This window comes from Solea senegalensis, linkage group LG9 (assembly GCF_019176455.1).
Source record: "Solea senegalensis isolate Sse05_10M linkage group LG9, IFAPA_SoseM_1, whole genome shotgun sequence".
Lineage (NCBI taxonomy): Eukaryota > Metazoa > Chordata > Actinopteri > Pleuronectiformes > Soleidae > Solea > Solea senegalensis.
This window is the reverse complement of record NC_058029.1, coordinates 16,280,848-16,308,534: the sequence shown is the minus strand read 5'-3', so window position 1 is coordinate 16,308,534 and position 27,687 is coordinate 16,280,848. Positions and strand designations below refer to the sequence as shown.

Here is a 27,687-nt window from a genome sequence, read left to right as displayed (position 1 = left end):
GCAGCACCCTTAACACACATACATACACTGGCAGGGGTCAAGGACAGACACTTGGGCAGAGGATGATAAGCCGAGATGAGTGTTTGGCATCTTCGGGGCTGTGTGCCCTTTCTGGAGTGATTCGTCATAGTACGTCTGTCTAATTAATGATGCTTCTGTTCTCAGGACATGTCAACTCCTTATTCAAATAGGGGTAAAAACACAGTCAAGGAAGAAAAAAAAAAAAAGAGAGAGAATGCCTGCCTGCTGCTCAGTGTGTTAGTGATGGAAACGGTGCACATGCTTTTGGGACTACATACCCCAACAGCTCATTCCTTGAGTCCAGCCCCCCTCCTCTACATTCTTTTCTTCATCTTTCCTTCCTCTCAGTTCAAACAGCCAGAAATGCCTGTGCTAATATTGTGTTAGTGAGTAGGTTTATTCCAATTTTTGTTTTTGCTTCGGCGGTGTTCGAGAAGGGAGGCATTCTGGACTGAGGAAGTCACCTGGGAGGTCTTTGAGAGAAAGCTGCCAATTTGTTATCAACTGAGGAATGTCAGTCAACGTTTATTGATCAGACTTTTAACTGCAGCTCCCTCAATGGCAAAACATGTTAATGTTATTGAGCCGCATGGAACACAGTGAAGTGTGTGGGTGGTGATTGAACCGGCCAGAGGGTAAGATGCGTCTCTTGCTGCTGCCGTCTGTTTGGCCAACGAATGCCGATGCAGAGAAAGCAGTGTGCTCAGCATGAGAATTGGGGGAGGGAGGGAGAAGGGAGAAAGAAAAAGAAAAGGAAGGCTGAGGGGTCAAAGGGATTTACTGCCAGAGCCTAGCATTTCAGGTAATGGATATGCTTGTATTGGTGTAAACCAAACCTGCTGTTTTTCTTCCAACATGGCAGGGGTGGGGAAAACAAAGCAAAAGTGTAACTGACTGAAAGTCTGAGGGGCATTAATAGAAAGCTGATATTTCACCACCATAGGCTATACTCAGGTGTACACTTAGACATCCAGAAAGTGGTTGTGTATGTGCATGTGTCAGTGTGTGAGAGTGGGTGAGGTAAGGAAGGTGTATACTGTGGGAGACTTTTATACTTCTGCCACATTCCTGGGACGCTGCAGTAAGAAGAGCATGAACACACGGATAAGTGTCTCCTAAGCTGGCAAAGAGGAACCCTACACCCCTGCTGGAGGAGGCACCCAACCATTGTTCCAGTACATTGCACCCATCTGATGGAGGCATCCTAGTGCTGCGCACATCCCAGGGGGCTGGAAAGAGAACGAAGCAGAGGAGGAGAGGGACTGATTGTTCCCTGCTCAGACTGTCCACAGATGGGACTCCAGCACAGGATGATGCTGTCTGTTTGCTTTCGAAAAGTCCCAGGCGTTGGCCTTGCAGTAGTGGTGTGTAGAAAGCTCGGGGGGATAGAGAGAGGGAGAGGGAGGAGAGCGCCAGTGGAGACAACAGCAAAAGAAGGGAAAGAGAGAGAGTGAAGCAGAATGAGAAAGAGAAAGAAAAGGGACAGAAAAAGGACCTTGCCTAATATGATGTCAGTGTGAATATAGTGTCAGTGCCAAGAAGGGAAGACAGATGATACAGCCATACAATGATAGGGTAGTTGGGTGAGAGAGTGTGCAAGTCCTCCCCTGTTCCCAAACAGAGACATATAGAGCTGGAGATAATGGAGAAGGGAGGGAGCATAAAGAGGGTAAGTGAGGAAGGGAAAGGGAAAGAGATGAGATGCAGAGAACCCGGGCTGCATCCATCATGTGGTTTGGTGCAGAAGCCATTTGTACCTATTGTTCTCCATAATTTGTTTTCCCAGAGACTGCAACGGGAGGGGTGACGAGAAGAGACAAAGCTACAGAAGCCATTTATTTTTGCACTAATTACATAAGTGAGACAGCATAATTAGACGTATAGCTAAATAGACAATAGGCTAAAGGCGAGATGCACAGAGGGAGATAGACAGGGAGGTGTAGATGAATTCAAATAGATGAGAGGTGTAGAGAGGTTTCTATTTCACATTCGAGAGTGCAAGAGAACATGTAAAAAGGAGTAAAGGGGCTGGAGAAGGATAGACACAAAGGAAAGGAGTGAATAAAGGAGATGGGGAGATGGCAGGGATGAAAGATAAGAGAGAAGGAGAGAAAAGCCCTCTTCACAGACTGCACTTTGAGGTACAGCCCAATGCCGCTGGAATAGTCACCTTATTTAATACACCTGCTCAGCAGGAGGGGAGGGGGAGGTATAAGGAGGTGTCGTAAAGAAAATAGAAAAGGGCAAAAAAGAAAAGTGGGAAGAAGAGACAGATTGCATCTCTGCTTCATCAGATCAAAGGCAGAGTGGATAGAGGAAGCTGTTTGCTGTGGCTTGTTTGGGAGGGTCTGCGTGTGAGGTCACAGGGTGACCCGGTGTACAAATCTGAGCAGGTGACATCATATTTCAACTTGCCCAACCCGAGTAGGAATCATGGACTACATGGACAAATAACAGGTTGGAAGTTTGTTAATAACAAATTTAACAGATAAATAAACAGATAAAAGAAAAGGATTTTACACAATTCCAGTTGTTAATGCACTTGCAGTGGTTCACATGCAGGCAGTGTGTGGGTGTGTTTAGCAGGTCACAAATCTTTCATGACTTTGATGCAGGCAAAGATAAACAGGCTCTTAATGAAGCCACTCAATCACAGGCTAGTTAAAGCAGCTGACCAAAGAGTGAGGGGCAGTCAGGCCTGATTGGAGGCCTATTGAAGCCCAACGGAGGGAAGCACTCCAGCCGTCACACTTTAGATTAGCCATAGACTCCAGACTCTTAACAGTCCTCTGACACACTATAGTAGCTCAAGTCAACCTTCGTTTAACTCCCCAGGAACTCAAGCTGGGATATTTTGTATTGGTTTACGTGTGTGTGTGTGTTATTTTATTGGGCTAAAGTTTGGGTTTTGTGTGAGCCGTCTCTGAGCATGTGATGTTTTGTTAATAAAAACTGGTTGTAACACAGAACTGGTACAGACCAGTTTTTTGGTACAGACCAGAAATCAATGGCCAAATTCAACCTATTACAGCCATGACTGTTGTTGTAAGGGTGTGGAAATGCACAGTGGTCATGTGAATCCCTCTCATACCCCCAGGCTTCGAGCACAACTGAAGCTCCAATTCATTCCCTCCCAACTTTAATTTCAAAAAAGCGCTCAGAGGATTTCAAAGACGCTCACATGATAGTGACAGGGCCAGAGATCCTTCCTTTTTTTGAGAAATGAATGAAACCTCTATGCTGCCAGGTTTTCCAGAGGACAAACATAACACTGGGCTGCAATTTTCCTCAACAAATAATGATTCCCCCCAGTCCTCTCACATCCCAGCCTCAGCCTCTTTGATCCCAGGTAATGTGTTAACAAGCAACAGGCTCATAGAATACCCATAACATCGGTATGTGTATCCACGGCGAGGTGAGAGTGTGTGTTTGTGTTTTCACACATGTGGCTTTGTGTGTGTCTGTGTGTGTTTTCTCACCAATTAATGAATTGCTTTACATGCCTACTGAGGCAATGATGACCTGTCTCTAGTAGGGCATTGTTTTTTTTCCCACCTTTTTGTGTCAGCCTCTACCCATGATGGCTGTGGGCCTCTCTCACACTCACACATTAATGAGACCAGCCTAATTAGGGCTTGTGGTTCCATACAGGGGAACCCAGAAAACCACAGCGCCATGTTTAAGCTGGTCTAATCAAGGGGACCACTCAGAGCACAGAGAATCTGCTGTACTACTAAGAAAGTCACACACATTTCCCAGCATTCACGCCGGTTTTTGACCGGTGTGAAATAAACTGGGAGACTATGAAGCACATGTGTTGATCACCTTTTTTCAGTGGGTTCACCCTACAAGTAAGGATTAAGAAATTCACACATGCTACTCTGACTCACAGTCCAGTTGGCTTGTTGTTTCATTGGGAAAGGTGTTGGTGGGAGGAGAGAGGAAATGAAAGGTCATATATTCAGATTTGTGACCACTGAGGTCGAGCTCTTCCCTCTTTGCCATTTAGCTCCCTCATACCCTCTGGTAAGGCTCTAGCTACGGGCGGTGGAGAAACATTATTTTGCTTTCCTCCATCCCTCTCCACACCAGATAATTAAATTTGTTCAATATCAAATAATCTCCCCATATATCTTTCGGCTTATTTTAACCTGATCGCTCAAACAGCTTCCTGTAGGGCATGAGCCTCGTTCCACCCTGGTAAAAACAGGGGGAGACAGAAGGGGAGAGATGTGGCCCAGTCTAAAAAAGGATAGCAAATGGCTCTCTGAGGGGTGTTTTTAAAAGCCTCTGAAACAAAGAGCAAATAAGTTGGAAAAGAGAAGACTAGTAAAGGACAGAGAGATACAGACGGCAGAAGACAAGAGACAATCGACAAACAAGGAAGGGACTGTGTAGGTGATGCGAGTTGTGGTACTTCAGGTCTGGTGCTCTAACTTGTGTCCCACAGCACTTAACATGCCCCTAGCCATCTCTCCTGGCAGTTAATTAGAATCCAATAAGGTTGCCGCCTGTTGGTCATTGTTCCTCCAGTGTGTTTACCCTTTCCAGAGGCTCCATTCGCTGCTTAATCTGCTGAGAAGCTGAATGTCAATAGGTCAGGCCAAGACTTCAGAGCTCCAAGAGAGTGAGCGAGAGAGAGACGCAGCAAAGGGGGAGGGAGAGAAGATCAGGGGCTGAAGGAAAGGGGTCAGTCCTCTCATTTGTCTCAATATTTTTTCTGTGCCGTTTCGTTCTTGTTGTTGTTGTTGTTGCTGCCCTGCACTTGCCCCACCCTCTCTCTTGCATCTTCTCTTCTTTTCTTCTCACTTCTAATCCGTCCTCTTGATTGTTCTAAGCTGCTTTCAGCCAGCCCCTGGGATGGGGGGGGGAGGGGTGGGTAGAAGTCTGTTTTAATTAAGATTTAAAAGAAGACTCCCTCAAGAAGGGAGATTTAAGAGCGGGATGGACTGTGCACTGTAAATGAGTGCAGGTAGGAGAGATTGGAAAGAGCTCAAGAAAAATCGGTAAAAGGAGAAAGTTAAAAAGCTCCTATTTCACACTCATAGATGCATACGTCACTCACCCACACATTCAGTCACACACATCCAGACTATAACACATTCGAGTGGCTAAGCCAAATGGGATTTCTTTTTCTTTTTTCATTTGTAATCAAGCGGGAACAGACTATTGAGATTGATCTCAACTTCCTGTGATTCATACCATATCCAGCGAGGGTGATCCGGGATCAGTGGTAGCCAGCAGACAAGCTAAGGGAGTTATCTTCTCACTGTTTAATGATCGATCATCACACCCAGATGGGCTTAAGCGTCTGTAAGGCTCCACTTCTCTGTAAGAGGCACAAACCTGGGGTCTGTCGTTAGATATGACCTGCAAAGAAAGCCTTGTTTTGCACATAGAGACTAGATGCTTGAAGGAGACAGGGGAGCTCAAGAGACATGTTTCAAAAGTTTTGTTTGTTAAAAAAAAAAAATTGTATGACTAGACACTTCCCTTTCACAGTTCCCTGTGAAATGTGATTCTATTTAGGTGCCAATGTCACTGTAGCGGCTGCTCTTGACGTTTGTCAGATAATTAACAGGCTTTTTTGCATGAGGACAAAAGGAGCTTTCTCTTTAGAAGTTTGGCCATCAAAGATACATGCACTGTTAGTGTCTAGAACTGCTTTACTTTTACCAGTCAGACAACGTGTGTGTCCATTTGTGTGTGTCAGTGCCTTCAGAGAAAAGGTGCACGCTTTAGGTTTGGTAAAACAGTCACATACTGCACATCTGCCCCTACTGCAAACCACACAGTCTCCATCCAGCAATCCCCTAAGAATAAACACACCCCAAAATGGAGTGCACAATGAAGTGTTTAAGTTTATCAAGCCACAGACTTTGGTGCAGTCGGTAGATTGTTAAAGGCCAGGAATGGGTCAAGAGCCCAACCCATGGCATTCTCTTCCATGATACATCCCAGCACACAGCCACCATATGTCCAGGGTTTCATAGTCAATGAGCCGAACCACCCGGCGTGACAAAGACTATTCACACCCAGGCGACTCTGAGGAAATCTGCAATGCCATGGTGTGATTGGGACATAATGCAGCACTAGTTCAGCCAGTGACCGTTACTAAAAAGCAAAAGATGGCAACATTCAGACCAGTAAAATCTGTCTCCGAGAAAAGGAAACAAAGACCTTCATAGAGCACTTTGAGTTGATAAACAAGAGTGATTTTGTCTTCAGCTTGCTGTAGCTCCATCGTTTGCCTCCATCAAAGCCCCCGAGACTCCCCTAGCACACTCTGCCCCGTCACTCACAACTCCGTTAATAAGGCCAGCAGTAAATGGCAGGAAAGATATGCAAGGATGAAAGATCCTTCTCTCATGTTCTTGCTTTGAGGATGTGTTTCCGGGTTTGGGGGGTGGAGATGGGGAAAACGCAGCTTTATAGAGAAATGCTGCATTTTGATAGAAACAATAAACTTATTGGCTTATAAAATAATGTTTTGGGTCTAATACACTGTTGTGCTGAAGCTCTGGACATGTTTGACAGACATGAAAGCCCCACCTTTGTTAAAGTGAAGGTGTAGAAGAAACCCACACTCAAGGAAAAAAGTGTGCAGGGCTCTTTTGGGCCTGCAGGATCATGCATATATTCGTAACTGCCGCAATTAATACCTGGGGAAAAAGGTCCAACTTGATTTGACTGATGCCAGTATACTTTCATAGCCTGTATTTTATACATCACTCCCTGCTGTGATGTCTCATCTTCCTGGTCACCCAGGAAAGATCCACGCCGCACATTATCAAAGATTGATGGGGTGTCCTAGTTAAAGACAGGGGGAGGAGAGATGACTGGTTAGAGAAGGGAACTTTCCATCACCCTCAGTCTTTTCAGAGGTGCTGATTTTCTGGTAGTTTCTTACAGACCAATGCAAACAGCAACTCCAACATGTTGGGTAAACTTGCAAATGCAGCATTTTAAAGTCAGCGTTCTGACATAAGATTGGTGCTGGCTGAAAACACAAGCTGAGCCTGCCAGCTCCTCCCATCCACCCTCTTCCTCATCCTCCCCTGCAAATGGAAGACAAAACAAACTGACAGAACAAACAGACAGCTTATCCTAAATCCTTTTCTCTCTAACGCTCACCCTAACCATCTCGTACGTCCACTGTTCACCATCAGCCTGCCTGTTTCTTGTTCAGAGTGCTCGCTTAATAATTAATTGTTTAATTAGTTCACTCATTAATCATTTATTCATTAATCATGGCCTGATTTTTCTAGAGGAAGCGGTGCAATCTGAAAAAAAAAACTGACTTCACATTTTACTCTAATTATGCTTCTTTACTAATCAACGCTTAAGAAATGGAGTTTCAGGAAATTAGTTTTCTCCTTCCCTTCTTTTTCTCAACACTAAGTAGGATGTAGTGAGGGTTGCCAAGTAACACCACCCTTGTTCTCAAAGCTCTTAGTCATCAGTAATTTTTTGGGAATGTTTCAAGTTATAGACGATCTAATGAACAGAATAAAAATCTGATGTGAAATTAACAGTTGTTTTCCCTCCACCTCCAAATGAAAGCGCACTGACATTCTGGTCACAGACAAAACCACAGACATTGATTACTAAATGGCAGTTTGAAGGCCATTGGTATGAGCAGAGAGGCGGCAGCAGTGTGAATCACACACTTATTGTTTTCACTGGATCCATGGCTCTCCTGGGAGAGGAGGTAATTTGTTTAATCACTGGGAGTTATGTTCTCCGGACAGAGAGTTGGGATGATAGCACGGCTCAGAAATGTCTCCTGTGATGTAGAGTCGGAGCTGGAGACGGAGGAGAAACATTTTAAAAAGGTTTAATTAGGTGCTGTGTTTTTTTTTGGTTTTTTTCTGCCTTTGTGTTCCTGTTGGATGCAGAGTTCACAACACGGCTCGGCTGCTTTCTTCTGAAGTGGCTCTTGTCAGCTGCTGACAAAAAAGAATTATGCATCAAATTAAAGAGAGCTCCAGTGAAATGGAGGCAAGTCGGGCATTAACCTCTAAGCTTTAAAAAGCACACATATTAAGCAACACTAATGAGAATCTCATTGAGCTGGCTGTGTTTTATATTCAAACACACACAAAAGCACAGCTTTGACTTCAATGTGCCGTTGCTGCCTCTGAATGAGATCCTCTCTCTTATTCATCTCACAAGCAGCAAACATTGCAGTCGTGAACAATAGCGTAGATGGCCCTTTTACTCTAATGAGATGCATACATTTACAACATTACCACCCTCATTAAAAAATAATGATAATAAAGGAAAAAAAGTATTAATTATGAAATGCACTACTTCCTATCATGAAGAGCCAAGGGGGTCTCCACTGGGCTCAATTAGGAAGAGTAGGCCGCAAATCCCTAGACTAAATTAATTGACACCCTAGGGCATAAGGCAGAGAGTCCCAGTACAGAATATATGTAGAGAACCCCTTTGTTTTCATTACCACTGCCTTTTAGAAAAAGCAAGAGATGGAGGCAATTTTAACATTATCTCTTCATTGTTTTATGGATATATATGTATTAGTTTGCATGTCTACATCTGGGGGAAACTGTCCTCTGTCTGTGCCCCGTGTTAGCGGCGACTTTTCGTCACATGTCGCGCGCTGCTACTGCTGCTGCTGCTGCTACTGCTGCTGCTGCTGCTGCTGCTGCTTCATCCACCATGTCAACTGTTACGCACACACTTAAATCAGGGCTTTTGCAAACACCACAAGAAGTTAATGATTTAAAAGCACACTAAATTATACTGAAAGCTCTTCCATCCAAACACTGCTGGAAGAGGAGGAGGGAGAGGGAAATTGCAACAGAGAGCGAGGGAAAGCAAAAACCAACCAGCTGTCTTGCAGTTAAAACACCAAGGGGTAAGCAGGAACGAAATGACAAGACTAGCTCAATCACCATCTTGTCAACACTACTGGCTGATGTGCACAGACAATTTCATACTGCCACCACTAACTCCCTCCTTTTTTCTCTCTTTTTTTATTGGCTTTTTATTTCCTGTGCTCCTGCCAGCCAGCCAGTCACTTGCTATCTGTCTACATGGAGTCAGCTCTCAGCTCTGTGGCTCCTGGCTTTAGAGAGGGGGAGCTGTTTAAAAGCTGTGCTAGAATTATACTCGGAGAGATGCTTCTGCCCACTGGAAACCCTAAAGATATGGGACGGTGACAGTGTGCGTGCGTGTGTTCACGTGTGTGTCTGAGAGCGGCAAGTGTGAAAGGACAGTATAAGGAGTGTATTTATGGCACATTGTTGGGCACTGCAGCACAGTGAGTGTGCAAACCATTCACATGCGCTCACACACACAGACTATGTCACATCAGCACTCTTACCCCCACCCCCGTCTGCTTTTACCTTCCCCTCTACCTCTCCGCGTATGCATACCACTCTATTACTCTATCCACTGCATCTGCTGTAGCAGGTACCCGGGGAGAAACTGCCATTGCTCGCCCATGCGATCAGCCTCACTGCTGCCCTGATGTGTGCAGTACCCTGTTCCAGCAGATAAAAACCTTGTGGTGACAGCCTTGCAGACAGACTGATTACAGCGTTCCATCAGTCCCCTCTTTGGCTGCTTCCTTTGCAATTGGAAGCTGACAGGAGCCCACTTTTTTTTTTTCCATTTTTACTTTACCTCAGGTTTCCTGTCTTTCCTACATGTAATAGTTCTTTTTTTCCCTCGTTGTTTCCCTACCCTGCTTTTTTGAGTGTTGTGTTGACAAGCTGACACATAAACCCCTTTGATTTTCACACCGGGGATGCAGAGAGCGAGGGAAAGGTGGACATGGGTTGCAGGATGGAGAAAAATGTGCAAGGGGAGAGACTGGCAAGAGATGACAGCTGACAGAGAGTCTGGAAAAAACGGAGTGATGGCAGAAAGAGCCATGGAGAAAGCAAATCAACAATTAGTAACACCTTCTATAACTCTCAAAGGAGCCTGCTAGGCATTGATTTCAGGGATCACGGCTCACTGACTGTAGACATGTGAGTGATAAACAGAGGAATGAGGGGATGGCTCTGGATTGCAGAGGGATGCAGGAATTTCAGAGAATGCCCTGGGTGGGGGCATCATCAGTGTAGCTTGGGGGGAGCCGAGTGGATGAGTGGGTTCACTCTCCAAAAAGGGTTTAGGTCTGAGCCAAGATTTCTACAATGGAATAAAAGCTTTAAGGGGGGCTAGGAGGATTAAACCCGAGCGAAACAGCTCTTAAAAAGCTGTTAGACTGCAATTTGGGCAAAAAAAAAAAAAAACGTAGAAAGGGAGAAAAGATAGTGAGAGTTGGAGGGAGGGAGTGCAGCTGGAATGCAACGTGGGAGAGAAAGGATTGAAGAGATGCCTGGCTGCATGGGGGTATAGGAGAGATGGCCATCTGCAGAGGCACAAACTAAAGCTTGCAATGATCCAAGTCAAAGAAAAACACAGGGGTGCTGTGTACACGTGTAGTGCATGTGTTGGGTGCCACAAGTTGGTGGGTGGTATCTGCTGTTTGCCCTCCTCCAGCCCTCAGAAGTTCTGTAGGAGTCATGGTAATGAGCATAGTAGCCAAATCAAACATGAGATGGATGCATGTTCCCCTTTGGGACATACTCTTTGGTTCAGCTACCTCAGCACTACTTTCTCCGTGTCTGCACACACACGCACAAACACACACACAGGAAGAGGAAGACAAAAGAGCCCGACTCAAAACAAAGGGATAATAATTCCATACAGAGAGAAATGGAGCTTGCATTTTCCAGCCCGATTTAGAAGCCTTATCTAGACAAGACACAATGGATGGCATTTGGGGGACCGGGTTGTTTATTCCAAGCTTGATACTTTTCTGCCAATTGCCCTGTTTTGTGCTGGTTTTATTCTTTTCTTTTTTGTCAATTTCTCCTCCTCGTTTTCTCCCTTTCTGGCTCTTATTGCGAAAATCTCACACCAGCCAGGCGCAAGATTTTGCCACCACCTCTGGGCCAAAAAGCAAGTAGCTATCAGGCGCTATTTTTTAACATTTTGAATTATTACTGCAGGGAGCAAATTGTCCAGTCAAGTTGAGAGCACTTATATTTTTAGAGCCCACAGGACTGGATGTTGCACTCTGCACAGGATGGGAATGAGGACATGGAATAAAATCAGGGCTAAAATAGAGACACTGCGAATGCAGCTTGGAGCCTCTCAGAGTAAATGAACATATGCAGTTGAGTGTCATTGTAAAAGCACAGGGAAATGGACAGAGTGCATCGCCTGAGCTGTTACAAACAGGAGAGTCTGATGTTATTTTATGTTTTATTTGAAGGACCTGACTTTTTGAATGCTGTGTAAAATTGACTTATGGTCTGAAATTGAGAGAAAGAGGTTTTTTTTTTGAGTGTGTGTCAGATTACCAAAATGCAGTAATAGATTTGGACTGTGCTGACTTGGTATAGTAAATGCAGGGTAGTGTGTTAGAGACACATTTTATATAAAAGGTCATCCGCACTGCCATTATCTTTTTTTCCACTCTTAAGCATCACGGCCAGCACTTACACATGTATGTTGTAAATGCACACACACGCGCGCGCACGCATGCACACTCACACTCACACTCACGCACACAGTGACTGATTCAATCTAATTCTACCGAGACAGATGCCCAGTGGTGGAAGGATCATAGCTGACATCTGCCCGTCTCTTCCTGATCCTTCCTGATGTGGATGTATCTCTATCAGTTTAGATGAAAGGGGGAGAGAGAGTGCAGGCACTGCCAGGGTCAACACAAAGCTCTTAAACAGGTTTGCGCCCAAGTCACAAAGGCCGCTTTGCACTTAACTCCAACCATGTGACAGAGACAGCAAAGTCACTGTGTCAAAGTAACTGCTAAACGTGCCCTACGGTGCCTCACGAGTTGCTTCCGCTGTTAACACCACCCCCACCCACCCTGCTTACTGTATTCACACATTCACACTGAAACAGCATGCACAACATAGGCAGGCAAACACACACTAGGATCAGTCACTCATAGACTTAACCCCATGTGCATCAAGGTAAAAAAAAATGTGTTCCTGCATAACATTAAGGACGGTAGAAACAAATGCTGCGATTTCAGAAGGGACTCTCACCTCTGCACCCAATAAACAAGCTCCTAATTTTGAGTCTGGAGAAGAAAACACCAAAAGCTGTGGTGTGTGCGTGCACACATGCATGAGCACATGACACCATAGCACATCAGGAACAAGCCTCTTCACACCCACAGCTCCACGCTTCTTGTGATGGGCCTTCTTCTCTCCTCCTTGCTGTCTTTGTCTGGCTCTGTTCTTCCCTCTCTCTCTCTCTGCATCAGAAATGTATTCATGTAATTAAGCTGCTAATACACCGTCAAAGAATTGTCTAATTCAGCAAGGAGGAATTAAAGGAATCTGGCATGAGTCATTAGCCAGTCGAGATGTTCTGTTGAGCATTTTCAATAAGGGATCTGGAGAGCAATGAATCACTCAGATGGCGTGAAGACATTTGCTATACTCTGCTCTATATTTATATGGCTGCATGTGTGTGTGTGTGCATAGTGTTAATTGCCATATGTGAGCATAAGAAATTGTATGTGGGCGGGGTAAAGAATAACAAGTCACTGCATGTAATCCATCTAAACAATCAACAAATGCAGTGAATTATTGCCCATTGTAAACATTCAGACACTCAAGGCAAGATACTTAGTTGCAATCAATGTTTATACCGTCGCAAGTACGAAGAGGAAAATACCAAACTCACTCCGCAAGACAAGGCATATGGAAATGCTCAGTGGCTCATAAAGGCAGAATGTTAGAGACGGACTGTGAAACGACATTTCTGAAGGTATGACAGGAAAATGCCAGCCTTCGCTAAACACGTAATAGCCTGAGCAAAAAAAAAAAAAGGACGTTTCACTTCTCATTGACACTCTCAAATTGGCCTCTTTTGATCCACAATGTGCGACACACATACAGCCTACCTGTTTACACCCACAGCTCAATAGGCTGAAAAGCACTTTGGTAAAATCACGTACGGGGAGGCATTATCAGTGAGCCAACATTCATTGTTCTCTGTTTTTTTGTTTTTTTTTACGTCCAGCTGTCTATTAACATCTCTGTATCCACGAGTGGAGAGGTGCGTGTGAAAATGGATTTCAGGGCAATTGTTGAGAATCCCAACGGTCTGAGTCGCGGACGTCACGTCACGTTCCTGATGAGCTCACTGTTTGGCGGCTGTAATTGTGCTGTTGGGTGACAGAGCCAGGAGGTGGTGCAAAGGGAGACAGGGGAGGCGATGGGCAGTCCATGGTGTAGGCCTGAGATGAAGTGGATAATTGAGTGCGGAGTAAACACTGCCAACAACCTTGGAAGCCCCTCTTTTGAAAAAAAAAAATAGAGATAGAGAATGGAGAGAGAAAGGGGGGGAAGAGTTGTGGAAAGAGAAAAGGGGTGAGAGAGAGAAAATCCCCGCTACCCTCTGGGGGGGAAAAGCTGCTATTGAAAAGCTATTAAACTTGCATTTAGCAGGATTGATTGGAAATGAAGAGGCCTATTAAAAGAGAGGGACAAGAGGACAATAGCGTGTCTCTGGCCGCCGTATGTTGCCCTCCTTTCACCAGCTTTCTTTGCCAGGAGGGAGGGGACAACCCTGTCTGTTTAAGCACTCCCACCAAGAGAAGCAGTTGAGGGGGGCTTAGCACTGCCTGAATAGAACCCTCTTTATCTTCCTTTGTCCCCCTTTCCATCCTTTCTCCACTGAGTAACAAAGACTGAGAGGAGAAGAATGAGGCAAGGTTTATTTAAGTCTTTTTTCCCAACTCACACACACATCCTGCTTAGATAACTAACCAACTGCCTCTCTCTCCCTCCCTCTCTCTTCCCACCTTCTCCTGCAGATTAGTTACCTCTTAAGTGCAAACAGTTGGAACCGTGGATCCATATTCACAATTTTTCTGTATGCATGTGAGGGCAGGCCAGCCAATCCAGTGAGACTATGTGTCATACTTAAACACAGCAGCAAAACAGTGGCAGGTGTCTTTGCTGACTTTCAGCAGGCTCAAAAGAATGGCTCCCCTGGGGACTTTAATGGAGTTTTGATTGTTTAACATCCATTTTTACAAAAAGCACGTTGAAAGAGTGGTAGATTTCTCCTCTCCATAAGTGTGTTTGCTTCATGTCAGCAAGCATACAAGCATATGGTCTTGGGAAAGAGTTGAATAAGTTATGAGGCACAGCTGACTTGTCCTCTAAGAAGCTACATTTCCGGGGAAAGAAAAGAATATTTTCCCTCGTCAGCTTTGTCAATTCTCTCTGCAAGTGCCAGGAGGAGACCAGTTCATAAAAGTCTGTACTCCTTCCCACTCCTTACGGTGCAAGTTTCACTTTTCTCGTGCTGTATCTTTGCTGGCACTGCAGAAAGGTAGTGCCATTACACTCTGAAATGCCATTAGCAGAGTCCCGAGCTAAGTATAAATTGTCCATCTAATATAATGAAAATATGAGACTAAGTGATGTGATATTCACAGTGTGTATTTTTTTCTTCCCCTTCTCCCCAGCAGCCACCCAAGCAGCCTACTTCTCCCAGCAACCCCAGGACCAGGTGGTTGTATCCGGTCAGTCAGTGACTCTACCCTGCGTTATTGTGGGTTATCGGGGAATGGTACAGTGGACCAAAGATGGCCTTGCACTCGGGGGAGAGAGAGACCTTCCAGGTATTATTATCGACCTCTGTTTTCTCCCCAGCATTTTCTTTTTCTCCGCTCCTCTCTGAGTGTTTATTGCTCTCGCTGTCTCTGTCTGTCTTACTACGATCAATGCCAGGTCTCATTAGAGACCAAGTCTTTCTCTGTCAACCACTGGGGTTTTACACAAATGAATGGTGAGCGAACAATGTACTGCAGACAGGCCGGCTACTGCTGCAAACACCAAACTTTAATTTGTTGTTTAGCATTTTAAGGGTCTTGTAGGAAGGTGGATAATCAATTGGCTTTTGTCACACACTGACATTTAAATGTGCGGTAGTCGAGAGAGAAGGTGGAGAAGCCTCCTCTTGACCTTAGCCACCACATCTTTATTGTGTCTGTGTTTAAAGGACAGACGACTCATGCAGCAGCTTTCTCACGTGTTGTATTTCAAGCCCCATGCTGCTCTGTAACCCGACGGCTCAATGCCAGGTGCAGCGAGGTGCTGCTTGCTTTCATTTGTGCCTTTAAGAGCCATGCCACATTTGTCTCTCCTTTGTCCAAGACACAAGTCTGTTCATTTTATTGTCCTTTAATTACGTGTTTGTTGTTGGTTGGTTTGTTTATCTCTGACTCTATTCTCTGTGCTGGCTTCATGCAGGCTGGACGCGTTACTCCTTAATGGGCGACCCACTATCAGGCGAGCACAGCTTGCTGATCGATTCGGCAGAGTTGGTGGATGACGCCGTGTACGAGTGTCAAGCTACACAGGCAGGACTGCGCTCCCACCGCGCCAAGCTCACTGTACTAGGTAAGATACACAGCTCATACATGATCCTCACAGCCAGACCTCCTGCCAAGGCCTATAGACAAGCAATCAGGGCAGTGTCTTCATCAAAAAATCCAGATAGGTGTTATACAAATATACAAATCACAAATGCACAAAATAAATAATCACTTGACGTGGAAAAAAAACCCAACCACACTGAAATGCACTTCAACTCATTTGCAATCCATCGAATAATTTCTTATCAGCACTCGAAGATAACCCCGTTGTAAATCTAGTTTCCACATAAAAATCATGTCCTGAAAGCATAATTCAAACCAAGTACAGCAAAGCCAAGTATTTCAGTCAGAAAAAAAGGAAACCCCTTTACTCCCAGTAGCGATAATCAAGGCTGCAGACGTCTTAGATAATGTGATTGCTGCAGTCACAAATGACTTGCATAGTTGCTTGAAAGTCTGGGTCTGCACAGTTAGCACATTTTACACTGAGCCACAACATTTGTCAACCGCAAGGCAGTTTTACATTAACGTGATGTGAGTGATCTACTTCTTGACACAGACGTCGGGATGAGTGTGTGTGTGTGTGTGTGTCGGGGGGGGGCTCACCAAAAACACTGCTGGCATCTCGTGGCATGTAAAGGAATATCACTCAATTAATTAGTCGTGCCATTCCTTCACTTCACATAATGTACTCACTTACAATCAAACAACACTTCAGCAAGAGGGGAATACTCGATGCAGTTGAGAGTTTTCGTCAGCATCTACAGCATCGTCTTTTACTATCACTGCTGTCTGTGGCAGAGCTTATAATAGTGGCAGGAGTAGGAGTGATATTCAGATAGGTACCACAAAAAGGCAAGCAGATTGAGATCACAAACAGAACTTTGGAGCATTACAGCTAAATGATTTGATTCAGACAGCTCCTCCCTCCCAATCACCCCTTTCTTTGTCATTGTAAAAGCAGCACAGATCAGCACAAAGCAACTCACTCCATCGCGTGCCCACACACAGCCATAAATCTGTTTTTGTGCAGGCCTCAAACAAAGTTCATTGTAATGTCACTTCTTAATGAAATGCACACTGAAGGGCCAGTGGCTCATGGGCAATGTCTGCATTTGAGGCAGTGTTGTCGTAAAGATCAAAAAATTTCAGTCTTAAGAAGTGTTAAAGCAAGAGGTTGACTTTTTCTGTGCGTCTCTATGTGCGTGCACATGCCTGCATGTGTGTGCGTGAGTAAATCATTGTGGCCAGATGAGACCAAAGCAATCCTGCACAGTCAAAGGAGTCAACGGCAGGAGTGCAGTCAGGGGAATCAGCATGGAAATTAAAATCACCTAGCACTCGGATTCCATTAGTGTCCGTGCCGCGGCAGCGGAAGGACCTCTGACAATTCAGATACACACAGTGAAATTGGTTCGGTGGAGGGAGCGAGAAAGGCCAGCGCAAACCCCATGTTTATGCCTTCTCTTATTGGTTGGGGAGATAGACACCTTCATCAGAGGTGGCACACTTGGCTCGCCAGTGGTGCGTGCAAAACCATGCAAATAGATAAACAAATAAGCAATTCACTTGAAACATCACTCTGCAACAGTAAGAGAAAATAGAGTAATGATGCTAGTCCAGAGAAGGAAAATAAATAAGGTTGTTCCTGGTCTATAAACAACACCTTATTAAACAGGCACATGGCCATAAGAAGATATTGTTTGCCTCTTTCGCTGTTGTGCGATATTAATGCTGAGCGAGGAGAAAGGATATGCTCAGTATCTGTATGCATATGTCCTGGTGCTTTGTTGTTGTTTTCTTACAGTAGTACTGTATGTTTGCTCTGTTTTACAGTTCCTCCTTCAGACCCTGTGGTGGAGGGCGGCCCTGTTGTTCGCCTAAAAGCCTACACGCCGCACAACCTCACCTGCAGAGCCTCGGGAGCCAAACCCGCAGCTGAGATCACCTGGTACAGAGATGGAGAGGTCATGGAGTCTGCGATTTATTCCAAGGTACAACGAGAACAGATCTTTGCTCAGCATTATCGCTCAATCACGAACACTCAAAATCAGCGGGCAGTAATAAGTGCAAACCCATTTAAAACAGAAATATTTTTCTCTTAGGGTATAATACTCTATTTTCCTCCTTTTCACATTTACTTCCTTTGTTTTTTTCCATGACTTTTTTTTTGCCAGATTTGTTCACTCAATCTCTGCAGTCTCCCGATATCACCACCCCTCACTCACTCACCCCCACCCCCACCTCCCATTCTCCCTTTGCTCGCTAATGCAGCGACACTACAGCATAACTGGAGCATGCTAAAGCTCAGACAGGCATGAGTGTTTCATACAGAAGAGTTTTCGCCGAGAAGAAATCAGCCACAACAATGTAGAAACACAATCAGGATGTGCCGGAGCGTAAGCCAGGCATAGCTGGGAAAGTGTCACATTTTTCATGCTCCCTGACCACGCTAAATGATGCTAAATGCTACATTTAAGGAGGTTAGAGGCTGCAATGAGGAAGGGAGCGGAATAAGGAATGAGTGTGGAGTTTCCAATGTTATAGGAAGTGAGAGAATGCTTTTTCCGGGTGAGAGGAGGCGACAGGGATTGATGTGATTTGAGCATTAAAATACTTTTTGGAAGTAAAAGGCCTGGTCTACTGATTTGGCTGTCCAAGGAAAAAGCTCAGTTTGCCCTTTTCCAAAGGTGTGTGACATATTCTCCCACATCAGCTCACACGGACACCCTCATCATCAAAGTTTTCTCCTCATATGCCCATGTGTAAGAGGAAGAGTGGGAGGAAGTGAGAGAGCAGTGAGCCATATCCTCAGAATCTACACCTTTCCTCACTTAGGAGTATTGATTTCTGTGAGCAGTAAATAGATTTAAAAGATGATGACAAATAAGGAGTGCTGACAGGGAACACTCTCAGAAATGTGGGAACAGCACAATATCCCCCACTGCATCATAAAATATATGATTTAACCGATATGCCAAAGAACAGGAAAGCAATTTTAATGGCTCGCACATGAAAAAAAATTAGACCTGCAGTGTCATGGTCAGGGATACTCTAAGTAGTATGATCACAAATGGCAAAGGCCTTTCTTGTGCTGCATTGAGATGGTTTTTTTTTTTAGCTCTACCCCATTTTGAGTTATTTTTTAAAAATACCGTTGGAAACTTGTTCTATCCTCTGACAGATAATCTGCATTGTTTACCAACTTTATAGACACCGATGGAGGATGGGAAGAGGGAGACGGCTGTCAGTATGCTTCCAATTGTGCCGGAGGACAGCGACTCTGGACGCACCTACACCTGCAGGGTCCTTAACCCGGCTGCTCCTGCTGGACGACAGACATCAATCACTATCAATGTCCAACGTGAGTGTTTATCTCGCTGAAGGAAACCATTACCATTACAAAATCACGCACATGCTTTGTGCATATTTCACTATGTCGAACTGTTAAATGATGAGCAGTTATTACTACAACAAAATCCCCAGCCATACATACTGAAAAGCATTACAAATTATACATTCAAATGCAAATGTTCTTTCGTACAGACCCTCCTTCAGTGACACTGTCAGTCCAGCCTCAGACTGTGACCGAGGGAGCCAAGGTTCTCTTCATCTGCTCTGCTTCTGCCAACCCTGAAATCACCGGATACAGGTATCCATGCTTTGCTTTTAATCTCTCAGTGTTTACTGTGATTACAGAGCCAGCAGGTAATCACATCTAAAAGATATGATCATCTGCAAACATGCAAGCATCTAGAGTAGAGATCACACCAAGCAAAGCAGAACAAGGATGCTCAGTGTTTAGCATTTAATATTGAGTTAAATGGGCTGTTTGATTGGCAGTGGTTGATTGTGATTGGCACCACTCATTAATCAGCTAATAGCCACTTTTATACGCATGGCTAAATATCTTCCCTGAACTAATGTGGCTGTAAAATTATTATTTATTTCTCCCAGATGGTCGAAAGGAGGAGTTCCCATCTCTGAGGCAAATGGGGACAGCCTTGAGGTGACAGTGGACTACTCTTACTTCACAGACCCTGTGTCCTGTGAAGTGTCCAACTCTGTGGGCAGCACCAATGTCAGCACCCTGGTCGATGTTCAATGTGAGTTTAAATCAAGGAGTTGTGCACACTGCAGACAGACTCTGTGCTGCATGACTTTAGGTATAACGTTGTTATGTTGTGTGTTGAGCCACGCTAAAGAAGATTTTCTGTTAAAGTTTTTCGGATTTCTGATCACTCTTAATTGATTGTACTGGGCTGTCTGTGTTGTTAAACCCTAGTTGGTCCCAGACTGCTGTCAGAGCCAAAGCCAATGACAGTGGACACAGGGATGGATGCATCCTTCACTTGTGCATGGACTGGAAACCCTCCTCTGACCCTGGCCTGGACCAAGCAGGGCTCCAGCGTGGTAAGGCAACAAACACTAACCAACACCTTATCTTGGTGGTGAAGCTTCAACACCATCCCATCTCTCCTGAGAGAAACATTCACACATGGCCTTGAGGCATGAATTCCTCACACTTTTCCCCCACACAATCTTTTTCAAGCTGAATCTTCAACAACTCCTCTTACTACGCTCCCCAAGGGCTAAAGCCTCTGGCAGAAAACTGTCTGTCCACTGAAAGATTCATTCAGCATCATGAAGGTAGCTGACATGCTGTCATAATTTGAACTCAATCAATCAATCGATTAATCAGTCAATCAACAAGTGAGCCATGGGGCATTCAAACAAACATTACATGTACAGTATCTTTTAGAGTGGCATCTCTGCATTTCTGACATTAAAAAAGGCCCGACTTCACTTGCGTATCCATTTCCTGAAAGTCAATTTCATAGAAGGAACAAATGGGACATTTCCACCTTCAATTTATATCGTTCTGGTAAAAGTCTTTTAGCGCGCACACCATCACTGATGACATCCCATAGGAGCTTCTCTCCTGGCAACTAATACAATTTCCAAGGTGAAGCTGTAGTAAACTTCCCCCAGTAAAGAATGCTGTGGGATGGTGTAAGCGATACTGTCATCTCAAAGAGTGAATGCTCTCAGGCCCATGGAGGGAAAAAGGCGTAGACATTTTTCTAATCCACCCACTGCCAGTGTTCCTCACACAGCCACAAGTAATGGATTAATTGGGTTACTCTGTAAGTGTGTTGAAATAAATAAATGGAGGGAGTGAGAGGGGTGTGGAGGATGGAGAGTGGGGGTAAATGGATTAATCACAGCTTGATGGAATGACAGGATCAATGAGCTAAGGAGTGAGTGAGTGTAGCAGCTCCAAAGGCTAGGGCCCACTCACACCATCGTACGCGCCGTTCTGTCCCCACTGTTTAATTACAACAATCTCCCCAGCAGCCCGGTCACTCAGCGGTGGCTGAAGTGCTTAATGTTGTGATTAAAGCTCTTCACAATGGAATTAAACTCCAACTGCCAGCATTTGTTACAATGGTCAGCCCACCTCCGCGCTGCCTGCACAAAGACGGGGCCACTGATATAAGTCCCAGTCTCCTTTGTCTGCCTATTCTTCCCAGCACCGCACTCATTCTCACGCTTTCTTGCTCTTTCTTGCTCTAACACAGCTCTCAATTGTTTCTCTGGATTTCTCACTAGGTGCTCAGTAATGGTAACACCTTGCACCTGAAGGCTGTTACCCAGGATGATGCTGGAACATACACTTGCAAGGCCATTGTGCCCCGGATTGGAGTCGCAGAAAGAGATGTCACTTTGACTGTAAATGGTGAGTTGCTTTAATGAGAGACTGCTAAAGACTGTATATGAAAATGGAGATTAAGTAAGTAGTCTTACAGAAACTTTAAGGAAGTAGAATAGAAGAGTGACTCCACTGGTTGCAAAAACAACTTGAAATGAGCCTACATTTCATCTGATTTATTTTATGTTGTATTTATAATATAACACGTTTTCAGGCATAACACATATGGGTGTGATTGACACATAGTATCATATCAGTAGGTGCATGATTGTGTGGATTTCCATTTGCATGGACTCTCAAAGGCTTTGAAACGGTAGCTTGTTCCATTTTATAGTCTATTGGATCTGTTTAATAAAAAGCATTCACAAGGTTACCTGGCAATTTTATACTAATCATTATTCTATAATATACTTTTTTTTTTTTCTTTCTGCCCTCTTTGTCTTTTTTTTCCTCACATCAGGTCCACCCATCATCACAGCAGATGCCACGCAGCATGCTGTGAAGCACTCCAAGGGCAAGCTGGAGTGTCGGGTGGGGAGCAGCCCTCCGCCTGATAAGATCGTAAGTCAGCCTCTTATTAGTGTTGTGCGTTTTGCTCAGGAGCTTTCATGTCCTCTCCTAACCACACCTACATGAGAGCAATCAGTCAGTGCTGAGCCCACCTTCACCATCACACCTGTGGACCAGCACAAATACATTCACTAGCATATTCACCGCAGTAATTGCACAGACGTTGACTGGAGAGACTGAGAGTTTGGGGGAGCTGGGGGAGATTGGCCTCCTGCAGGTTTTAGTCAAACCTCATTCAATTAGCGGCCCAAGAGGTATCACTCAGCTGACCCTGCTGAACTGCTGAAGGTAGTGACAGGTGCCCTGTTGGCCCTGTGCTAGAGACAGAACACAGGAGTCTTATTTCATCACGCAGCTACCTAACCCTCCTTAGGCCTCACCTGCAGGGCAGATGTGGGAGGCAGCTTAAACATGAGCCTGTGAGCTATGTCAGCCATGAGAAACCTCAGAGGTTGGCAGAGAGAAAGCAGAAGAGAGAAATAAACTGGTGTTCAGTTATCCACAGACAGGGATCTAAGGATAAACAGACGAGCAGAACGCTGTGACTCCTCTCAAATGTGGAATTCTTCATAGGAAAGTGACTTACTCCCTGTTGACCGTCATCTTGCTCCTCTCCACAGGTGTGGACCTTCGGAGATATGAGTCTGTCCTCCGGTTCCTCCGGTCGTTACTCGGTGCAGACAGTTACCAGCGATCATGGAGTCGTGTCTTCTCTGGTGCTCTCTGAGACTCTGGCACAGGATTTCGAGCTGCGGTACAACTGCACTGCTTGGAATCGCTTCGGCACTGACACAGTCCTGGTCACACTGAAGGAGCAAGGTACAGACTCACTCGAGTCCTTTCCATGTCCAAGTGTCTGCAGAGGTCTGCTAGGGTCCAACTAATGTAAATTTTGTCATGCCGGGGGTTCAAGAGGGCGCTATACAGACAAACGTGAGAACAACTTCAGTTTGAGTACCATACGCACCAACTGCGCATGCTCCCTGTAGAACAACACTTTCCACTGCTGTTAATGAGCCGCTCTTTTTTTGAACAAAAAAGACAACAAAGAGGACAGTAAACATTGAAATAATATATATTATGTGAGGAAGTCTGCCAGGACCTACACATGTACAACTTACTGCTGAAATAATACTAATGGGGCAAACTCCTGTTGAATAATTGCCACTACTGGAAAGGAATATGAGATCAAGCATGCATGAGCAGAATACGGACAATCATTTATGGCGCTTTTCCACTCTACTCAGTTTGGTATCGTTTTTTTTTTTTTTTGCTATAGTACGCCCTCAATGTGGGCGGAGTCATCATTGCACAGCTACATGAAACTGTTAGACTCAGTTAATTAAAAAGATTAGTTCAGTACTTCCTGCATGACTGGAGCACAGACTCCGTCCGACACAGTCACTGAACTTTGTACTTAATTTATCTGATTTTTGCAAAAAGAAAAAAAGATTTTATTATTGTTGAACTATATCTGCATTTGGTGGTACTCAGGAAGAGCAGTGGGTATTACTTATCCCAATGTGTTAGCAACAAACTGGGAGAAAGTGGTGAGAAAAATGATTTCAACTTTTTCAGCGGCAGAAGGGGGTTGTGATGCGGCCGGCGATCACGATGCTGTCGCTAAATACACCAGACTCCTGTTAAATATCAAGATTTTAGACATTTTCTTGCCAAATGATCGAGATTAACGCTCATCTTCAGGACCTTCAGGAGTCTTTTGAACTGATCTACAGTTCAGCATCGTTCGGTTTGATTCCTGTGTCAGATATTGTGCTCATGACTCTTCCAGTTGGAACCTCACCAGAGCAGGTGCTAAAAAAAGTACCGCTAATGGAGAAGCACAAAAAACCTAGTAGAGTCAAGCTGTGCCGATTCCATTCTGGAACTGTGTAGTGGAAAAGCACCATTAGTATAACTGCGGGTATGTACTAGCATGCGAAAATGCAAAATGGCTCCACAAACTCAAAACACAGAAAGTGTGACCCAGGCCTTAATCCCCAGAGGAGCCTTGTATAGAAATTAGAGTGATATGCTCAATCTGAAGTAAGGGGGCAGATTAGATGAAAGAGATGCTCACCGTGCTTATCTTAATTATACTCCTCCAATCGATATGATTTAATCAGTAGATGGTTCCTTTAATGAATATGTTTGCCCCATAACGTAGATATTGATTGAGGACAAAAGTCGATTAGAGGAAGCCACATGTGTTTGTGGTTGGACTCAAATCCTTTATCAATGTCTCAGAGCCAAGTCAACTTGGAATTAGGCAGTAGCAGTATTACGCGTATGCCAGCGGAAGCCTTTGTTGCAATAGGCACCAAAAAATAAGGTCCTCTCCTGTAATTTACATCAATGTAGCAGAGGGGAGTCTCCAGAGAAATGGGCAGCGGTATCTCCTGGATACTCTAATTAGATTACTGTCTATTGCTTCATTGCATGTCAGGCCTTGTTACCCTCCTTTCAGAGAGATTAGAGACAATAGCCAGGCTGTGGGACGTCAGATTCCCTGCATGAGCATATGCTAGCTGTGAGCAGGTCAGGGCTCACTGCAGATGAATTTATATAGGCGCTGACATTTCAGGGAATTGCAAGACAAATTAATGGATATTCTTTCTTTTGTTCTGATCTGCTCATTCTTAACACTGACACTTACGCTGTACTATCTCTCATTTCACCCCTTCTCCTGACATCTACCTACCCCCACCCTCAATGCCACATTTTCCCTCTATTATTGTTCTTGTTGCAGAAGCCCTGCCTATGTTGATAATAGTTGGTGGAGCAGTAGGTGGAGGCTGTGTCCTGCTCATCTGTGTCATCACACTGGTCTCCCTCTGCTGCAGGCACACAGGCAAAGGTGAGCTAAATGGTTAGTATGGGCAAGAGGGTCCACATTCACTTCTTCAGATCAAACATATTTCGTTATTTTCCATTTCATTTTGTTCATTTTTTGTGTCCTATTTATGTGTAATGTAATATTAAATTTCACTTTCCGATCGCCATAGGTAAAAGGTGCACTCGTCTTTCCAAGAGTGATATCAGAGTTCAGATTGTTCACAGTGACCACAACGCTACACGAGGCAATGATGACGAGGAAGATGTCAAAGAACCTATGGTAAAGTTCTGTGTTCTGTCACATGTCTTATAATGCTCAGGCTTAATTTTGTACTTACCCAAGTGAGGTGTGGTTTCTCCATGTGCTGTAACTCTTCAAAAATGCTTGCTTTTCCCTCAGGCTCCTAACAGCAGCGAGTCTCCTGGGACATCGCGCACAGAACACAGTGACCTCCTGGAAGAGGAGGACGACGAACGATCGGACATCAAGGTAAAACTTAAAAACACCTCAAGAAAAACTAGATATAGAAAATAGCTAGTATGCATTACTCTCATCAACTATACTCGCTGAAAGTGTGTAGAGCTCATGATTTGTGTCCCTATGTAGGACCCCACCAATGGCTACTACAATGTCCGTGGCCATGAAGACCGCCATATCCGCGGCAGTGGGTTCTCCGAGTATGTGCCCAACTCTCGGCCAGTTTACACTCCATCCCAGCTGCCCTCCCCCAGCCCTATGTACGGTCAGCATGGCACACAGCCTCGTATGTATGACTTCTCCCAACGATACGCAACCACCACAGCGGGCAGGACCTCATATGAACAACAGCAAGCTGCCCAGCAGCAGCAGCAGCAGGCTGCCCAGCCAGCCACTATTTATCCCACTGACCCCCTCTACAGTGGCTCTGCTTACTTACCTGCTACCTATGGCCGTGCCTTCACCAGCTACGTTAAGCCTGCTTCCTTTGAGAAGGTGGACGCATACGACCAGTCAGATGAGGCCAGCAAGGTCTCCAGCTCGTCCCGCTTCTCTTATGCCTCCTCACAAGTGTCCTCCCAGCAGTCTGACTATGGCCGACCCTCACAACGTATGCAGACTCATGTCTGACTGGACCAAAAAAAGTGGAGAAAAGAAGATTTCAGGAGCAGTGAGTAGATAACAATTGTCACGTCCACAGACATTGTGGTCTGACAAAAACGAACAGAGACTTTCTTTACACGGACTGCCATTGAAGGACATGTTTTGGACAGTTTTTTGGAGGGGCATGTGTGATTTCGGTTATGGGATAACCACCTGTTGTGACCAATGGCAGGTTCTACAATATTGCTAACTGTAGAACTGCTGATTGCAGATTGCGGTGTTCAAGTCAAACCTACGATTACAATGTGATACCTCACCAGGTTATCTCTGCACCAAGCCCCAACCTGTGGAGGTATTCTGTCAGTGTTAGGGCCAATGAAAAAAATCAATCCAATGCATCTCCTGAATTTGGGTGGCTGAAAATGACAGGAAGATAGAAGACAGCAGATGTTACCACCTAAGACATATTTGAGAAGAACAAGCAAATATGAACAACTAATCATTTTGTCTTTAGTTTGATGTTCTGTTGGCATGCAAAAGGAATTCTAAGCACATACGTGTCTGTATCATCAACAAAAGACTGAGCTGTACACAGAGACAGACATAAACTATTCTGCACAACAGGCTAGCTCTACTGACCAACAAGTGCTACAAGCACAGAGCTTAAGAGGAGTCTCATCATCGGTGGAATACCTCTGGCCTGAGCTCTATTCGTGGAGCGCCTTCTGATAAGCCCATAACCTACTAGATTTGTTGCTTATTGGTGGATAAAAGAAGGTGATATGAAGAGAATGTGTATTTCAGCCTTCATTCTTATGAAAGACTATATGATAATTATATGTTGTACCAAGACGGACAAAGTGAGGCCATACGAACCCAAAGATGGTGATAACTGTGTAGGGGAAGACCAGGGATTAAGGCAGATTATTCCTGTCCAACCCGGATATTGTTTTCTGCCGTGTTTCCTGGATGAAAAATGAAGTCTAGGCTGTTACCAGAACAATCAAATGTGGTCGTTTTGAAAACGGTGGCAATCTTGAACTTGAAATAAACTTGAAAATGAATGCAGCGTCCTCAGCAGGCTCAGATGAGGCAAGACAGTCCCCTTAAGTGGACCACACACTCGTCAAGTTTTACAACTCAATCAAATTGTCTTGATATGTTTACAAGAAACAGTACTACCCTGAAACACTGAAGTATCTGTACAAATGGCCAAGCCCATACTTTTTCTCTGTTGCATGCAAATGATGTGTCTGGTGAAAAACTTCAGCATTTGTATTCATGTCCATTTCATGTTTGACACATTGGTCTGTGCACCTGGCCCATTGCATTCCTCTTCCTGGATGTTTCAGTGTGAATGCCTGTACTGCCATTTGTCTACAAAGCTGTTATCAGGCAGCGTGACGAGTGAGAGCAAATGTCACTTAAAGTGAAGAGGCAAACATCATCGCTTGTCTTTATTTTTATATTTTATATAAGCCTTAATGTACAGCATATAAGCTGCTCTACTGTAAAATATCTTTATATACATATGTCTCTATCTTGGTTGATTTGTTTGGGTCCACAGATTTTCCTTTCCAAGTTGTTCATTAATCATTGAATGCAGTTACATTGCTTTTTCTTGGAACATGACTAATTGCCATTTGTTTGTTTATTCTTTTAATAATGTATTAAGACTTTTATTTGCTAAAAAGGAGCTATTGTTGCTTGTACCTTTGTACACATATTTATATTTAAATAAAACCATTTCAGATAAAGTATTGGTTGGTGTGAATCATAAGCTTTAATAGGCCTAGTGAGTAGCTTCATTGGACATGGGGAACAGTGACAAACAAAGCTTCCGATGTAGCAACAATGATGAATACATAAATTAGTGGCACTGTCTATGTTGATTTCCTATTCCCCCAGTGATGCATTGCTTTTAATGAAGACAGATGAGGTAGCAGAACCCCCACTGTATGTGTATCCACCTCCTGACGCTGACGTGCCCATCTTGTAGGGTAATAGGATAGAGCT

The 27,687-nt window shown here is 44.5% G+C and overlaps 1 protein-coding gene across 3 annotated transcripts in view; it reads left to right on the top strand.

The window, feature by feature from the left end:
• The window catches only part of kirrel3l (kirre like nephrin family adhesion molecule 3, like), a 32,524-nt gene extending 5,096 nt beyond the window's left edge, over positions 1 to 27,428 (top strand). Inside the window, exons 2-15 of one of the 3 annotated variants that reach the window (XM_044033935.1) lie at positions 14,564 to 14,716; positions 15,348 to 15,497; positions 17,309 to 17,466; positions 18,686 to 18,836; positions 19,019 to 19,124; positions 19,430 to 19,578; positions 19,758 to 19,885; positions 21,086 to 21,212; positions 21,646 to 21,746; positions 22,376 to 22,574; positions 24,505 to 24,624; positions 24,761 to 24,870; positions 24,991 to 25,080; positions 25,198 to 27,428. In XM_044033935.1, the coding sequence (XP_043889870.1) occupies positions 14,564 to 14,716; positions 15,348 to 15,497; positions 17,309 to 17,466; positions 18,686 to 18,836; positions 19,019 to 19,124; positions 19,430 to 19,578; positions 19,758 to 19,885; positions 21,086 to 21,212; positions 21,646 to 21,746; positions 22,376 to 22,574; positions 24,505 to 24,624; positions 24,761 to 24,870; positions 24,991 to 25,080; positions 25,198 to 25,698 (2,243 nt within the window). In that variant the 3' untranslated portion in view covers positions 25,699 to 27,428. Of the gene's footprint in view, positions 1 to 14,560; positions 14,717 to 15,347; positions 15,498 to 17,308; positions 17,467 to 18,685; positions 18,837 to 19,018; positions 19,125 to 19,429; positions 19,579 to 19,757; positions 19,886 to 21,085; positions 21,213 to 21,645; positions 21,747 to 22,375; positions 22,575 to 24,504; positions 24,625 to 24,760; positions 24,871 to 24,990; positions 25,081 to 25,197 lie in introns of all 3 variants that reach the window. The other 2 variants (XM_044033936.1, XM_044033934.1) reach the window with 2 other exon arrangements.
• Positions 27,429 to 27,687: the final 259 nt, after the last annotated feature.